The sequence below is a fragment of the Schistocerca piceifrons genome, chromosome 5 (genome assembly GCF_021461385.2).
Source record: "Schistocerca piceifrons isolate TAMUIC-IGC-003096 chromosome 5, iqSchPice1.1, whole genome shotgun sequence".
NCBI classification, from domain to species: Eukaryota; Metazoa; Arthropoda; class Insecta; order Orthoptera; family Acrididae; genus Schistocerca; species Schistocerca piceifrons.
Window position 1 is genome coordinate 77,195,796 of NC_060142.1, and position 18,615 is coordinate 77,214,410.

General features: G+C 38.4%; 1 protein-coding gene across 2 annotated transcripts; it reads left to right on the top strand.

Annotated features, from left to right (window-relative positions):
* The first annotated feature begins 2,849 nt into the window (after positions 1-2,849).
* Positions 2,850-17,086, top strand: LOC124798724 (rRNA N6-adenosine-methyltransferase METTL5-like). 2 transcript variants are annotated; one of them, XM_047262249.1, is made up of 3 exons: positions 2,850-3,007; positions 15,894-16,015; positions 16,259-16,548. In XM_047262249.1, the coding sequence occupies exons 1-3, from the start codon at positions 2,977-2,979 to the stop codon at positions 16,409-16,411; spliced, it is 306 nt and encodes a 101-aa protein (XP_047118205.1). In that variant the 5' UTR covers positions 2,850-2,976; the 3' UTR covers positions 16,412-16,548. The 2 variants fall into 2 exon arrangements, with proteins under 2 accessions (XP_047118205.1, XP_047118204.1); XM_047262248.1 differs by having other exon boundaries at positions 2,916-3,007; positions 15,894-15,956; positions 16,259-17,086.
* The last annotated feature ends 1,529 nt before the right edge of the window (positions 17,087-18,615 follow it).

Consider the following 18,615-nt stretch of genomic DNA (forward strand, 5'->3'; position numbering starts at 1 on the left):
AATTCCGTCTGGAACATTTGGGACAGACACACGTCTGAGCTGCAGCGCAGTTCTCTGTTCCTCTATTAGACGGCGCAAGAAAGGATCTTCTCGTTGTTAAGACGCTAACTCGGTCCAACGAATTGAATTTAAACTAGCACAATTCCTAGACAGGCAATCTACGACCATGTTGTCTTTTCCTGAAATGTGACGCACGTCAGTTGTGAACTGTGCAATGTACTCGACTTGCCTGCACTGACGTGGTGAATAGAGCTCTGTGTCTCGTTGAAATATAGCTACTAACGGTTTGTGATCGGTAAAAATTGCAAAGTGCCTCCCTTCGACAGACGTGCGAAAATGCTTTATGGCTAAGTAAATAGCACGCATCTCACGGTCAATAGCTCTCCATTTTTGCTGCTGTCGAGTCAGGTTTTGCCACTTGTGCTGCCAGTTGCTGTATGGTGGGTTCGGTCGATGAGCACTGCTGTTGGGAAGTATTATTGCATGTTCCTGGCTCACTGACGTCAGATTCCATCACACTACACGTTCTTGGGCCTCTATCCTGGCTGTAGTTGAATTCGGAACACGCAGAAACTTCGGTTAAGATGTTTGCGATGGTGTCTGCCTTTTTTGCTAAGACTTGCAATGGTAAGTCCGTTTCTGCTGCAATGACGGCACAGATGTTGGCAGGAAGTTTACGAAGCCATATTAGACGTGAAGACTCTTCAGGTAGGAGTTCTGGGCCGGCTAATGTACGTAAGGCTTTGAGTACTTGTGACGGAGTCTTGTCGCCCAAGTCTTCGTATGCGCAAATTTTTTGTAGTCGCACATCTGGTGACAACGTATAATGCTGTATGAGAGCTTCCTTTAGCACAAAGTAATTTTGTTGTGACAAGGTTTCTTCTACTTGCTCTATCACTTCTAAATTTAGATGTGAAACCACTATATTAAATTTGTCAATGTTGTTAGACACCCCACGCTGCCGAAATATGCATTCAGCCTGCGTAAACCAAAGCTGGGGGTGCGTCGGCCAGAATGCGGAAAGCTTAAGATTTCCGTGTCGTGCCTAGGCACTCCCATCTTTTGCGTTAACATCTGTCGTTCCGTTTTGTGGCGAATCAAAGGGCGTGGACCGCGATCCTTGGTCGAACAGACTGTAGTCTTCAATCTTGATTCCACTGCCCCATGCTTTTGTCTCTGAATTCACTATTCTCGTCGGTATATATATTTTCTTTATGCTTCTGCTACGATTTTTCGGGGTCACCACTATGGGAGCCTTTATATTTTATGAAGTAACAGCTTTTTCATGAGATGAGAAAACATTTTATTTTCCAAGCACAGATCAAAAACTAACAAGAATAAGCAACTTGTAACCAAGCTAATTACGGCAAAGGTAAATATCTATCAGCTGCAGCTTTCACCCGCTGTTTTTGGCGCAGTGGATAAATGACGTTGCCACAAATTAATCTGGTCGCCCTATGTATACTGGTATGCAAGGCTGTGTTTAATGCAAGTCTTGCTTCTTCCTTTTTTTCTATTCCCAATGGGCTCGAGACTTAAAAGTAATTTTAGGCTACTTAGTTACAATCTGCAACAATGTACTTAATCAAAGAGTGGTCAAGGACATAAAACAGATCAATGAATGGCTAATCAATTTGGAAAAAAGGTTGCTTACCTTTTTATTTTGTAGAGGCTTCTTTGACATCTCATGAGACGTCACATCTCCATAGTGACTCCTAAAAACTATACCACAAATTTTGCAGTTGACTCCCTGACCTGTAGTACTTTGAATAACTTGTTGCCAATTTTTAAATGTGGGTCTTCAAGCCAAGAATCAAGGAACTTTTGCGTATGTTGTGGTTTCGACATAGCTATACACGTATCAAGTCGTAAAATAATACCATTCACAAAGAATCACATTTGTATAGTGCATACCACGAACGACGACAGTCAAGTTCCTTTTTCGGCACGTTTGACGTGACGCACCCCGTCTGAGCCACCAAGCGTTCAGTGGTTATTCGAAGCGGTAATGAAATAAGTGAGCACCCATTGTTTGAAACCAGATGCTGCACTCCCTACACCTGCACAAGCCGCCTTCGCTCGTGAAATGAACTATTACTATGTGCTACTAAATACTGTTCATTCTGCAGGGAATCCCCGCATGTAACCTATCGAGTGCGATGGTTGGTTCGATGCCACATCGTTACGCATCAGTGTTGTCTTCACAGTAAAAGTTAAATACTCCTGAAATCAAATAAAGTAGAAATAACATATTTCGAAACATATAAATAGCTTAGTGGTTGAGAGATCGCATTTTCAGTAACTGAAACTGAATTCTATTAAACCACTATAAAATCCACCAGCCGCTAGAATCAATATTTCGCCACTAAAAAGAAGGTAGAAACCACCAGTTTTAGTGGAAAATCCACTAAGTTGGCGACACTAGTTGTTACCGATAAGAGTAACTTAGTTACAGTTTACCTTTAAAAGCTAACTGTTACTAGTAACGGCGTTATAAGTACACGTTACTTACCAACCCTGAAAGGAGCGAGTAGCTTTTCGATAGAACTGCAATTAAGAATATCTTTTGGCGATCTAGAAAAAACTGTGCACAACGCTCGTTATGATTATAGATCCTTAACGGGAATTTATTTTCTGTAACAATAGGAAATTTTATCTTTCATTGCAGTAACTGCTACATTTTCATAGCAAATAACGTTTTATTTTGATGTTATGCTCTTGTTCATGTTTTATTACTGGATTATTACTGTGCGGCTGAAGTAAAATGCTTTGTTGGAATACATAATATTAAGGGGATTTCAAATTGTATTTCCGCGAAAATGCAGTGCATCTTTGGTACCACAGGTCATATTTGAGTATTCTCTGTGCAGTATTTACATTACACACATTACATAGGGCATCCAGTCATATAGTGCACTGTTCAGAGTGAAAGTTTAGCGTGTGAGATGCGTAGTGCAATTATTGCGTAACGTAGACATGTCGTTCCAGCAAATAAATTCTCGACAAGGTAATGCAGATATCAGGATGTCAATAAATTCCAGTTGAACGTAACTCATAATTTTAATAATGTGCGGACAGATATATATATTTTTTTAATTTCTAAGAGGATGAAGAATGGGTTAATAAGACAGTGTAAAAGTGGACTGACGCTTTCTTCTAACCTACATTAGTTTATGAGCATTAGAAACTTTAACGTAGGTAAATAGGAAATAAATGTTAGTTACCAAACAAAATCAGAGTGCTCGCACGAAATAACTGAACAACCACACATTTGCTCTGTAGAATTAGATACGTTAGGGAATCATCCACCTCAAAAGTGAGAAATTCATTCCATTTTCAATTAACCAAATGTAATCATAACTTAGTGACTGCAACAATCGGTGAAGTTTGAGGAAACACTTAGGCACCCCGTATCACCATTGAGACTTTTTGAACAGAATATCTTTACCATCATCTCCGTAGTTGGAATGTTTTGTATCAGAATGTGCTACTAGTGTAGTAGGGCTTACATAGAAAGCACTCAAAACTTTACTGGATTCTTAGTTAATATAGGATTTCCTTTGTGAGAATCAGTGTGCCATATTGGCAAAGATACATATTAGAAAATAGTGATTCAGAGTTAATATTTGCAATGTTTCAAACTTGCTTGAAGTGTTGTATGTGTTGGGAAGAGTTTTTCTTGTCTGGATAGACCATTCTGTACAGTTCAACCATGGGTAACTCCTTGTATCATAAGCATTTACAACCATAGTTCGTGTATATTTTCCTCGACACTTTATAATGGGATAAGATATGATTAATATTAGCTTTATCTTGATTTTTAGTGTTGCCGGCCAAGGTAATGAAACCAATGTGTTGCTGCAGTTCATATTGATAACTGACCATATTGATATTTAAGCAGTTATGAGTAATGTCGGAGATATATTTAAAATTATATCTCCCCCCCCATGAACGATGGATGTTGCTGTTGGTTGGGTTTCTTGTGTGCGTGTGCAATAGGCCTACAGATAACCATACCATAGGTGCAGCCACATAGGAGGCTTATCTGTTGATAGGCCAGACAAATGTGTGGTTCCTGAAGAGGGGATGCAGCCTTTTCAGTTGTAGCAGGAGCAACAGTCTGCATGATTGAATGATCTAGCCTTATAACATCAACCAAAATAGCCTAGCTGTGCTGGTACTGCAAACAGCTGAAAATAAGGGGAATCTATAGCCATAATTATTCCTCAGGGCATGCAGCTCTTCTGATAATGGCATCCTTAAGGGCAAAATAGTCCAGAGGTAAAGTAGTCCCCCATTCAGATCTTAAGGCAGGACTAATCAGGACGACGTCATCATTAGGGGGGGAACCTGCATTTGTATCGGAGCATGGAATGTTAGATCCCTTAATTGGGCTGGTAGGTTAGAAAAATTAAAAACGGAAATGTGTAAGCTGAAGTTACATATTGTAGGAATTAGTGAAGTTAGATGGCAGGAGGAATGGGACTTCTGGTTAGATGAATTCAGGTTGTAAATATAAAGGGGTAATGCAGGTGTAGGTTTAATAATGAATAACAAAATAGTAACATGGGTAAGCTACTGAGAAACAACTTAGTGAACGCATTATCATAGCCAAGAGAGAGAGACAAAGCCTGCACCTATCACAACAGCAAAAGTTTGTGCCAACTACCTCTGTAGATGATGAAGAGAGGAAAGAAATGTATATGATGTGATGGGAGGACTCGAATTCGATGGTAGGAAAAGGAAGAGAAGGAAAAACAGTAGGTGAATGTAAAATAGGGGAAAGGAATAAAAGAGGAAGTTGCCAGGTAGAATTTTGTATAGAGTAGGAACAATTTAATCGTCGCTGGCACTTGGTTTAAGAATTACGAAAGAAGACTGTAAATGTGGAAGAGACCTGGAGACATTGGAAGATTTCATGTTGATTATATAATGGTAAGTCAGATTTTGGAACCAACTTCGAAGTTGTAAGACATTTCCAGGGGCAGATGTGGACTCTGACCACAATTTATTGGTTATGAACTGTAGATTAAAACTAAAGAAATTGCAAAATAGGAGGATATTTAGCAGAGGGGACCTTGATAACTTAAAAGGACTAGTGTTGTTGTGACTATCATCAGTGTAGGAAAAGGTAGATTGCTACTTACTGTAAAGAAGACACGTCAGGTTGCGGAAAGGCACAATTGAGACACTTGAATAAAGCTTTTGGCCACAGCCTTCTTCAGCAAAAGGAAACTTACACCATCCATACACACTGGCAAGCACACGTGACCACCAACTGCGGCAGCTGGGCTGGAATGCAGTTGAAGGCCATGACAGAAAGCTTTATGTATGTGTCTTTTAATTGTGCCTATCTGCAACGTAAGGTGTCTTCTTTAGACGGTAAGTAGCTATCTGTTTTCCAACGTTCTTCTTAGTTTAAGATGGAGCATTGGGCAACTACAGGCTAGAACAGGGAAAAGGAAAACAGTAGAAGATGAATGGGTACCTTTAAGAGATGAAATAGCTAAGGCAGCAAAGGAACAAATAGGTAAAAAGACAAGGCCTTGTCAAAATCCTTGGATGACACAGGAGATATTTAATTGATGAAAGGTGAAAATATAAAAATGCAGCAAATGAAGCAGGCAAAAGGAATACAAATGCCTAAAAAATTAGATTGATAGTAAGTGCAAAATGGCTAAGCAGGAGTGGCCAGTGGACAAATGTAAGGACGTAGAAGCATACATCACTAAGGTTAGATAAATGGCACCTATAGGAAAATGAAGAGATATTTGTATAAAAGAGAACCACATGTATGAATATCAAAAGCTTGGACTGAAAACAAGTCCTGAGGCCGGTATTACACTATCAAATTTCTTTGTCAAAGATTTGATCAAAGATGTGATCAAATATTCCGTCAAATATATTTGACAAAGATCTTTGACGTAGTGCTAGAAGGGGTATTACACTGTCATCAAATTTTTCGTCAAAGTTCAACATGGCTGACAACAACTTGTTATTAACCGCAGCAGTTGCACGTACCGCAATTGCATTGTGTGCACATGTGGAAAAGAAGGGGGGGGGGGGGGAAAGGAACCATACATACAAGGTTGACAGTCTTAAATTCCTGGGATTACAACTTGATAATAAATTCAGTTGGGAGGAGCACACCACAGAACTGCAGAAACGCCTTAACAAATCTGTATTTGCAATTAGAGTGTTAGCAGACATAGGCAACATAAAATAAAAAGGCTTGCATTCTTTGCCTACTTTCATTCCATAATGTCATATGGGATAATATTTTGGGGTAAGTCTTGAAGTCAAACAAGTTTTCAGAGTCCAAAAGTGTGTAATACGTATCATTTGTGAAGTAAATTCATGGATGTCCTGCAGAAACTTCTTCAAAGAACTGGGTATACTAACTACTGCCTCTCAGTATATTTACTCCTTAATGAAATTTGTCCTAAATAATCTCTTTTTGCAGCAAACAACTCAGTTCATATATACAATACCAGGAACAAAAAGGATCTACACAAGGACTTAAAAACACTTTAGTTCAAAAAGGGGTCCACTACTCAGGAACACTCGTCTTCAATAATTTGCCAGCAAACATAAAAAATGTAGTTAGAAATAAAGATCAGTTTAAAAGGAGCCTGAAAGACTTACTAGTGGCCAACTCCTACCCCATTGGCGAAATTTTTAATAGAAACAAATGATGTATTGTATTTATTCATACTATCAGTATTGTTATTTCAGCTTAAAAAAAAATCGACATGTTCCATATCCACGAGGATCTCCTCAGCACGGATCTATGGAACGAAAAACTAATCTAATCTGGGTGAAGCCGTGGGTTTTACGACGACACGATAAAAGTATTCAACAAAACTTGTTACGTGAGCTTACAGTGGAAGATGTCAAGTCGTACATCAATTACTTAAGAATGGATGCACATACATCTCTGTATGTGCTCAATGCAGCGTATCCTCATATCACAAAGCACAATATTCACATAAGAACTGCTACATCTGCAGAAGACAGGCTCACTGTAACACTCCGATTCCTTGCTACAGGAGAGGCCCAGGGTTATGTTAGGTTAGGTCAGGTCAGGTCTCCAATCTTCTTAATCTATTTTTGTATTCAGGGTGCCTCACGTTGTAAAGTGCCTCATCAGCTTCAGACATCTCTATTAATTTTGTAGTTGTCGGCACACACCAATTGTATTTACCGGCAATGGTTATAAAAACACTACAGACGACAGAATGCTGCAGCGATGCTAGCGCTCCATGTGGTAACATGTCACATTGAAGTGAACAGAAGACAAGCGATTTCTTTGATAAAATATACAGCGAGGCCCTAGATTTGATCAAATACTGGACGAGATTTGACTAAGTCCCTATTACACTATCAAATATCTTTGACAAAGATATTGGACAAAGAAATTTGATAGTGTAATACTGGCCTAAGCAAAGAATGAAAAGGAGAAAGGTGGAAGAAGTGTATAGAGGGTCTGTACAAGGTAGATGAACTTGCAGGCAATATTATGGAAATGGAAGAGAACATAGGTGAAGAGGAGATGGGAGACATGATACTGCAAGTAGAATTTGATAGAGCACTGAAAGACTAACTAGGCCCCAGGAATAGACGGCATTCCATTAGAACTACTGACAGCCTTGGGGGAGGCAGCCATGCCAACTCTTCCATCTGGAGTGTAAGATATGATACGGGAAACACCCTCAGACTTCACGAAGAGTTTAGTAATTCCAATTCCAAAGAAAGCAGGTGCTGATAGGTGTGAACATTACCAAACTATCAGCAGCTGAAAATTAGTTGGGTAGAGCACCTAACTAATGAGGAGGTACTGAATAGAACTGGAGAGAAAAGAAATTTGTGGCACAGTGTGACTAGAAGATAGAATCAGTTGATAGGACTCATCATTCTGAGACATCAAGGGATCACCGATTTAATTTTGGATGGAAGTGTGTGGGAGGGGGGCTAAAAATCATAGAGGGAGACTTGACAGATGAGAACAGTAAGCAGATTCAGAAGGTTGTAAGGTGCAGTAGTTGGATGGAGATGAAGAGGCTTGCACAGGATAGAGTAGCATGAATAGCTGCATCAAACCAGTCTTTGGACAGAAGACCACAACAGCAACCCTTGTATCTTTTGATATTGTGTATTCAGAACAAACCAAGACACTGTAATACTCCATATTCCACCACTTTTAAACTAGTATCTCTTCCAGGTTTTAGTGTAGAAACTGTGTTAATTAATTCATAGTTGTTGATATTCCAACCTGGACACAAACATTTCTAATACAGAGGAATAACTAAATGATAAGATAACGAGAAAGTTTGCCTATACCAGATTTCAGTTCTAGAAAAGCATGTAGATTGATAAACTATTGTGCACCAGGTGAAAGATAGAGTAGTATCTGAACTTATAAAACTGACTAATACTACATGAACTCATAACTGAGACATGGGAAAGAAAACACACCAAAATATCATAAAAACTCTATTATTATGTCTAGGCATAAAAAAAGAGAAAAGTTGGCTCGTAAGAGTCCTATTGTTTGAATACAACATCAGATATCATGTGTATAGAAGTGGAAAAAGGGTAAAGAGTACAAAAATATCCCTGAAAATGTTATTTTCAAACAATTTACAAATGACAGACTCAATTACTTGGTGACTGTAAACACCAATTTGAGAGCTCTTCTTGTGACAGTGATCTGTAGCATTGTTTGTTTTCACATTTCCCTGTTGGTCTTACTCCCTCAGGTTTCATCTTTTTCACCCATACTTCATCTGTCCTGTCCTTTTTGTGTTTTCCACGTATTTTTGAGCTTGTCCCCATTCATTTTTATGTAATTTTTGTTTTTACGCTTTTTTGATCCTCCAGCATGGATCCTTGTTCCTTCCTTCTGAACAAAAACAGAAAAGTTTCCTTATCCGTAGGCAGAACACAACCCCACATACTGTTCCAAAGTTGTTGCCGAGCTCATGGAATCTCTTCTCCCCCCCCCCCCCCCCCCCCCTCCCACACCCCCCATCCAATGAAATTAAGCATCTCTGGCTGCAACCACTTTTCATAATGACCTCTATTTGTCCAAATTTTGCCAGTGCATAGCCCTCATTAACCTTGTTCCACAAGGCCATGTAAATCGGGCCCAAACATCCTTCCAATGCCTCCTCTCCAGCCATAAAATTCTCCTTCTCTGCAGTCCCAAATTACTGCATCTCATGTCTCTCACTGAAACCACTATCCACCACCGCTACAACAGCCTCAGAACTTCCCTCATAGCTGACAACCCTGCCTCACAGACCTATGCTGTTTACCACTCTCACAAGTTCCCTTACACCGCCATACAGAATCCAACCTAAACAGACCCTAAACACTGTTGTGAAGCTTTGCTCTAAAAGCCATTTAGTCCCACAAAAATATTGGTCCTTTCCAGGGGCCTTGTCTTTTGCCACATTCTCAATGTCAGTCACACTGGAATTGTTTAACATTTTTTTCTCCTCCTCAATCCGTACAGTGGAAACACTTTTTTGACGCCAACTCTTGTCACTCAACCTAATGCCAATGTTGAGCCCTGTCTGACTCAGTTCACTCCTCCAGTCAACCATGGTGCATCCCACTGCCCTTCAACTCACCACTATGAACATTGAAGAATTTATTAATCCCAAACCTTGCCTCACCATCATTTTCCAAATCCCTTAACATGGAAACCAACCTTACATCTGCAGAATGAATCATAATCCACCACATAAAAACTCAACCCTACCTGCTGACAAAGGCTCAATCTCTGTAGTTTTGACCTGCAGGGATCAACTGACAGAGAGACTTAGCCAGTTGTTACATTGCTCCACCTACAAATCCTGCCACAGTGACCCAAATCCAACAGGATATTGAGTCTCTCCTCTAATTCTTAAGCTCTATGCAGAACTCCCCCTTCCCCTGCGCTCCTACCTTCTACATGCTTTCCAAAGTCCATAAAACCAACCACCCAGCATGCCCATTGTGTCCGGTCAGTGTACCCCCGTTGAGAGAGTGTCTACTCTTGTACACAAAACCTTCAGCATATTACCCATATCATACCCTCCTTTATAAATGACATCAATCATTCCCTGTACCAGTTCTCCACAGTTCTTGTCCCTTTACCACATAATTTTATTGCTACAGTGAAATGAGATTCAGTTTAACACAAACCACAGACTAAATTACGATAAAATCCATACAGATATGTGCATATGAAGATATTGAAATTTTTGCAAGAAATAGAAGTGCACCTATGGAAATCTGAAGGCATTGTCAGTTTCAATTCAGGCAGGGTAGGAAAAATCTTACCTTCATAGTCTCGGATGTTATTGAATTTAGCATACGTCAAAATGAAGAACTAAATAAGGAACACTTTTGTGCTTTCTCCAAAAAAATTGCTGCTCAGAGATTCAGCCCTCCAAAGATGATGATGCACATATGATTTTGAAGTTTGCGAATTTTGATAAAATTTTTATAATGCTGTATCTCTGAAACAGTTCTAGATATTTTATTGGTTTTTTTGTTATTTGAAAGGTAATTGCTTTATGATTACAAAGAAATCCTCCATTTGGGCTAATCTCTCAAAGTTCTTTTACAACAGCATTCTGAACTTTTTATAATTTATGAAAAAAAAATTTTTCAGAAATGCCAGTCCATAACTTTTTTTTTCCCCTGTTGATTAGTACCATAGGCCTATAGTTCTACATTCCCTGAAAAGGAGAGCTTTCATATTTTGGTTGAACAGGCTTTATAATCAATTGAAATTTTTGTGATACATAAAATCTGTTTTATTACCACATTATCACATAACAGGCTCATAAAAATCAAACATTATTTAACATAATTTTAGTTTTGAAAGATGAGGAAGACACTCATTTTTAAAGCATTTTAAATGGTTCCGAAATATGTGTGAAAGGTCCAAAGACTTAAAGGTTTCAATTTATACAACTTCTGTGCACTCTGTTTTGTACCAGAATTAGCCAGTCAATGAACTAAAAGTGTGTTCCATTGCTTCAGTATCTTCATTTGATATAGAGTGATGCCTTCCTGTTGAACCAATAGGAACTGGAGCACTTAAAATCTTCCAAACATTGTGAACAGGAAGTGAGCACTGACGGCGTTGTTGCTGTCCTTCAGCTGGAAGCCTATATCCAGCAGCTGGTCTATGTAGTAGCATAAAATTCACCACAATTTCATTTAACTCACAATTGGTGTCTATAATCTCTGCAATCCACCAATCACCATCATACACACACCCCACAAATATCCCCCTTCACAGGTTGTGAATCTGAATATTATCCTGCTGTTTCTGAGGTGTTGGCCGAACGAACAAAATTTCTTCTTTCTTGCTCTTTAAAGTGCGTGCAATGTGAGTTCGCCCATCAGTTTTAATCCAAAAATGTGTCTTCTGAATTCCTTTCACAGGAGTACTTTGGTTGGACCATTCTTCTTTTTTCTGCACATGGAATTCTTAGATTTCCCCTTTGGACAAAAGAGTGAGGGCTGTGGATGTGTTAAGATTTTAAGACTCTCAAAATATCCTCAGCATTCTGAAGCACAGCTGTATTTGGTCTGGAAAGATTGTTTTGTAGCATGGTGCTTCAGCAGGCCTTCCACACTATCACAAGGCCCCTTCCTGTGACCAGTAGCACTGTATACCCAGTCAGTTGGCACAAGCAACTTACTCAATTCAAACAGCTGGTAACAATTTTTAAAATGACTGGGAGCACCATCAGAAATAATGATCATCTTCTCTGCCCCTGTTGGATTTTGTGCACTGCTAGCAAAGCATGTGCTGAGTCACGTCCTGTGTCATCACTTATAACTGCAACACTTGTGGTCTTGTGAAAATGTCACTCCTGTAAAAATTGAAACCTGGTCATTATTCCAATGATAGCTTTGTACTTCTTGTGGGAGAATTACAGACGAGTTCTCAGCAAATTCACAGTGAAGCACTAAACATAGGCTAGTTCTTCAGCCTGTACACATCATTTTACTTCTGCAATGTGTTGTTGCAATTTCTTCAGATGCTGGTGTGTTACTGCTTTCACTGACTATTTACCAAGTTCATCAGTGAAATTGTCAAAGGCAACAGTTTGTTTTCTTAAAGAGTTTATTTTCCTCCCTTGTCGCATGTGTAATTTCTGCAGAGTTATCTGCTACGTCTTCCAGGCCAAGTGTCTGTAAAGACAGTCCTCCCTTTCCAGGGCAGTCACCACATTCTTGAAACAAAGAAGTCACTTGCTTTCCGTCACAGACTACTAATGACTTAACACGCCCAACCAAGGTGTTGTATGTCACGTGCTCCAGTAAGTTCTTCAAAGTTACCACACAAAGTTCAAAATTCGTGCAGTACAAACATAGACATCTCTAGGTGGGTATGGAACTACCTACTTAGGTCATAGTGCATAAAATGTTGATCTTCCATTATGTGAAGTTGTATAGTTGCTCTTATAAACCGCAAAAGTTTCTTTAATACTGCGAGTCGTGTACCTCCTCACTTTCCAACTTTTTGACCTTCCAACTGTTACTGTTTAGTGTCTTTTGTGTTGGCACTCTGGTAAGAACAGTACCATTTATCTTCCAGATAAGATGACTGCACTATTTAAACTTGGTATGCTCATACAGGATGACCATAAGGATCTGGTGTTCCAAAGACTCCTTTTACAGGCCTCACATTTCTTGATTTGTCTACCATGTACTTTGATACTGATGGAATGTGGTTCAAAATTGTTTTCTTTGAAAATGTCTCTGGAATACTAGTTAAAACTTGCACCTTTTTTACTGTAGGATGCACACTATTAAAAAACTGAATTGACATTTGTGGAAAAACTCCTGGCAAGAGGTGTAAGAGTGTTTTGGTTCATTTTCTTCTGAAGATGGAATTCCTACTTTAAAGTGTGTGGTCAGCTTTGCCGTAGTGTATTCATCCATAGCTTTAGTAATTTCTTTGTTTTCTTGATGTATAGAGCTTATGACTTGACTTCACTGCCCATGGTTTCTTAACAGGCCTAACACCTACCTCTGCAGTTGACTGATTCAGGTTATTTATTGGTGCAAAATCTTCACCTGCAACATGGGAGGCTTCACGATGTTCAGGTACTATCATTGTTATTCAGTCAAAAGATTTAGAACACAAAAAGCCGTCACTGGAAACATCTTCACCTTGAAACAGAGTCTTCAAATGAGAACGCTTCTTCCCAACCTAACAGTTTGTGTTTTTTATCTTATATATCACTCTTTTATGGATATTCGAATAGTCAGCACACTTCACTCTCCTGTGGCCCCTGTCAGAAAACATTTCAAACAGTCTTTTCCCCAAAACAAGCTGCAACTGTGTCAACAGGCAAATTCCTCTCAAAAACACAACTCACTGGATGGTCTCAGATTTCTTATAAGCCTCTTCAGGAAGCAAATTAGCACTGAACAATTAGAATACAGAAACCTGCAATGAACAACTACAACAAAGTGTAAGAAATAACTGCAACAATGAAAGTGAAAAGAAATAACTGCAACAAAGACAACAGAAATAAACATTGTAACAAGGAAATTAGTTAGAAACAACTTTAGTAAAGACATACATTACCCTTGAAAATGAAGGAAAAAAAATTTTTTTTTTAAATAAAACCTGCCCAAGGTAAAAGTGGAAGCTCTCCTTCACAGAGAATATAGTACTACAAGGTGCTAATCAACAGAAGAAAATCTAACGTTGAACTGGCATTTTATTTTAAAAAATCCTGTAAATTAAAAAAAAATAATCAAAAGGTGACAGTAAAAGAACTTTGACATGTATGTCCAAACAGAGTATCCATTGTAATCATAAAGCAATTACCTTTAAAAAAAAATTCAGAAATTTGCATCTCCAAAATGGTGTTCGTAGTGTCATCTTTGGAGGCCTGTATCTCAGGGCAGGAATTTTTTTGGAGAAAACAAAAAAATATATGTTTCTTACTTGCTCCTGAATTTTAACATATGCTAAATTCAATGACATTCAAGCCTATGAAGGTAACCCCCTGCCTGAAGTGATACGGATTATGCCTGAAGTAATGAAAAAAAAAGGAACACCATTTGGACTAACTATAATGAAAGCAAAGTATATAATAATGTTAAATTCATAGGTTTTAATGTCATATGGCTATGACTGCTAACAAGTCTCTGAAAGGTGTTGCATGCTTCAGTACTTTCATTCAATGATGATAATATGAGAGTATGAGTGAAAGGATGGAAGCTGGAAATAGGTTTTGTGTAAACTTACAGAACTGCTTAATTGCAAGAATAAAAATGTTGATGCTGCTATACTGGAAATTCTAGGATGAAACAACAGAAAATGAGGGAATGCAGCCAATCACCATAATCAATCTAAGAGCATTCGAACAGAAAGAAAGCTATGGGCAGTATGTTGAAAAATAACATGTAGGTCTAACAATGTACTATTGAAATATATACAAGGGTAAGCATTGTTGCTGTTTGGAAACTACAAGCAATTTTATGAAATTTTTGCCTTTGTTTGTATTTTATAATCTTTTGTCCACAGGACACTTGCTCAATAACTGTGAATCCAACTGCTTATCTCTTGTGTTTGTAGTGCCTGTTACAGTTTTTGGTTGTCAGTCGAGCACTAATAAGCTGGGTGTTGGAAGAAATTGTGAAAACTGTGCCATTCTTTTCTCATTGGGAGAGCCAGTTTTACTCCCAATATCCTTCTCACTCATTTTTACTATTTACGTTTCACAACTTCTTATCAGGCCTAGTAATGACATTGCTCAACCACTGCAATTTATTATTAAAGTCCTATATTTTTCCTCAGCTATTATGTGAAAAAACAGAGTTAAGAAATTATCTACACTGAGGGTTGTCATTGTATTGATGGCCAAAATGTTGATGCCTTGACACACACAGGCAGCAGTGAATAGCACTCCCTATCACAGGAATGCACAGGAATGTAGTGTCTTTGATGCAGAACTAGTAGCCATTATGCCTGCTTTGCAGTATATCAGCAGCTGCTCACATTAAACTTTTGTAATTTTGGACTGGCTCTTTGAGAAGTTAAAAGCTGTTAAGTTAATGTTATCCATGACACCCACTTATACTGTTCACTCAAGACCTTTCTGAGCTCCAAAACACCAGAAGGCCGATCGTTTCTCCCTGCACCCTCAGCCATGTTGAAATACCTGAACGTGTTGCCACATATGATTTTGTCAAGGAGAGCACCAAAGACGACACCTTGGAAATAAAGGTACCAGCCCTGGCTTAGGGTGACCCTATTCCATTACATACCAGTGCCATGGCATAGTGAGTGGTATGCTGTAGCAAACATCAGCAAGCTATGTACTGTAAAAGAACCTACATTTGCATGTATGCCTTCATACAGAATGTCCCACTTTGAATCTAGAATCTGTGCTGATGCCACATCCGCAACAATATAATGACCCGTTTGTATGATCTTAAATAAGCTGTCCCACCTTACTCCAGTAAGGCGAACTATCTTCAAATTTAGCAAGTGACATCCAGTAGAAATTTGTTTTACATTTTGTCAGACAATGTTGCTTATCTGAAAGTCAAACACTGAATTTTGTTGGCACCCAGGTGGGGTGGTTCAGCTATTTTACCAATCTTTTAAAATGACAGGGGTGTTCACCGTTTGGATGTGGAAGGTGTGCCTAGCCCCATTTGTCAAGCCCAGTGGACCTCCAGTTATTTTCAGCGAGGTTATTTTCCGCCACCCAATGGTTATGGTACGTTACTCTTCCAGTATTTTGGTCCCTTAACCCATCAGTCCAATCCACTTTCATATGACAGTTAATACTGTATGAAATTTGTTCATTATTCAACATTGATAATGATCAAAATAATTTGTACTTGTATATTTTTAGATCTTGCAAGCAGGAAGATACTTGAAGAAATCCAGTTAAAGAAACAGATGCTTTTGAAGCAAGGTGTGGCACCTACTCTTAACTCCTCTTCAATCAGTGCTCTGCCTGTCGGAGTAACAAATGTTAGTAATAAACATCTAACTTAAAATACATAGTACTGTACTGTAATGGCTGGAATTATTCTTAGTGTCTTGTGAAGACAGAAACGGATTAACATTTTTGCTGTTTGATAGATGCAGAATTAAAATGTGTAATGCAAACTTATAGTAAAAGTTAAGAGCCACTAGTTTCCTGAGACACTTGCTAGCTAAAAAATATTTGATCTTCACATTCTTTAGCTCTGATAACTTTTCTTTCTGTTCTAGCCATCGTCGATGTCAGCTGAAGCCCATATGCTTTCTCCATCACAGAGAGTTGCTATGCAGCAAGCCAATTCCATGTCATTTGGTTTCTTTATTACTCAGGATTCACTATTTGGCAACCTTATACTACCAGTGCTTCCTCGCTTTCACAAGTAGATAAACTATTGTAAAATGGCGTGCTTGAAATTAAAAGAACTTGAATCTTGGCTTCAAGATATTGACATTTTTGAAAAACCAAAGGTGTGGCTAGAGCAATATGCGACCTCTCCACACATCGGTAGCCGTATGCTATATACAATGCAGTCTTGTTATGGAGACATAGCAGGGAAGTTGGTAGCAGATTTGGGCTGCGGATGTGGTGTTCTTTCGGCAGGTGCTGCAATGCTTGATGCAGCACAGTGTGTGGGATTTGAGATAGATACTGATGCTTTAAGTATTTTTTCGCAAAACATATCAGAACTTGAACTTACAAACGTTGATGTAGTGCAGTGTGATGTGACTAATGGGTTGCCAGTATGTTTTGACAAAGTGTTTGATGTTGTTGTTATGAATCCACCATTTGGTACAAAACGCAATCAAGGTGTAGATGTTAAGTTTCTTGAAGTGGCTGTGAAATTAGCCAGTGAGGCAGTTTATTCTCTTCATAAAACCTCAACAAGAGAATACATCCTAAATAAAGCCTCAAACTGGAACATGAAAGCTGAAGTTCTAGCAGAGCTGCGTTTCAATTTACCAGCTTCATATAAATTTCACAAAAAGAGTTGTGTTGACATCGATGTTGATTTCATTAGATTTTCATTTTTATCATAAAATAAATAATGTATGTCAGTAGTTTTGTTTTATGGCAACAGTCATTTTAAACTGTGTAATTCCTTATGTCCTATATTGATATGCTCCTAATAACTGTGTGTGTGTGTGTGTGTGTGTGTGTGTGTGTGTGTGTGTGTGTGTGTTTCCTGCTGCTTTCACTTACTGCAGCATTGCAAAATGTGTGGCTGTACATACAATGACAATTTTGTAATAATTTAAGCAGGAGGCAGTGTTCAGTTTTTATCATGGTGGATCACATTTCCTTGGAGTGTGTTCCTCAAAGTGTTTATCCTAGGACTAAAACTGCTTTAATGTGACATTTGTTCATAGTTTGCATCAAGTGGCATTTGTTGTACGGCCAGTCCACCATATCCAGTTGTTACACGCACTGCTGTGAAAATTTTTACCATTAGATAATGGGAACGGCATTAGTGCCCCTAGTGGTGAGAAGCCAGCCATTAGATTGATTATTTTTAATTATTTTTCTATTTCATTAACAAAGTAGTTCTTACATTTTTGCATTCCAAGCATCCGTAAAATATCGGTAGATTGTGACATAAACATAAAATCACCAATCCAGTGACATAATTTGTAAAGGAAATCATTCCAGTTTAAGCTGTTTAAAACATTATTTATTGCAATTTTGACACATTGTTATTTTCAAGCATGTTGGGAATTTGTAACCCACTCAGTAATATAAAATTGTGACACGCTGTGTAAGAGGCAGTTGCATATGATGATTTGAATTTATCTGCTGTTCCATATACTGTACACATTATAAAGCTGGTGAAATAATAATATAAACACTTAAGTTTAAATCTCACAAGATATCAGTGACAAAGCTACAAGTTAGTCATGAAGATACATTGACTGTGTGTATAATTGCAGCTTACTCTGCTGAAAGCAAGAAAACATAAACACACATTTCATGCTTGAGCAACATATATTTCTATTGTCTGTTATTATGATAGGCACTTTCCTTGACACGCAACAATTTCACATGAGTCTTAAGATTTGCACTTTCTTACATTTCACTCGACTTTCTAAGACACAGACATTTTTGTAAGTGTAGCAACTTGTGCTTCAGAAGCAAATGTGTTTAAGGTCCTTGCTGTTTATGGTTCAGATGTAGCAAAAATTGTGGAATTGGTTTCTTTTTTGTTGGGGGGTGACCTTCCATTGCTTTTGATGTTTATCATTGAAATATGTGTGGTGTCCCCCCCCCCCCTCCCCCTCAACTACAGTTGGGGGTCTCATTTGTCATGTAAATAAGTATTGCATTTCATACAAGTTTCCGATGCTCCACATTCACTGATTTGTTGGGAGTGTAGTTGTTGAGTAGATATATGATGAAAGATAGTGTCTTTTGCTGTTTACTAGCCACTTTTTGTTTGTAAAAGAAAATGACATTCTTAAGTAAACAACTATAAGTCACAAGAGAATCGTAAATAAGCTGCTCTGTAATATACTGTTTCATACCCTTCAGGGTGTTTAGGCAACTAAATAAAGACAAATTCGTGTCATTTTTTATTTAGTGCTGAGTTTTATGG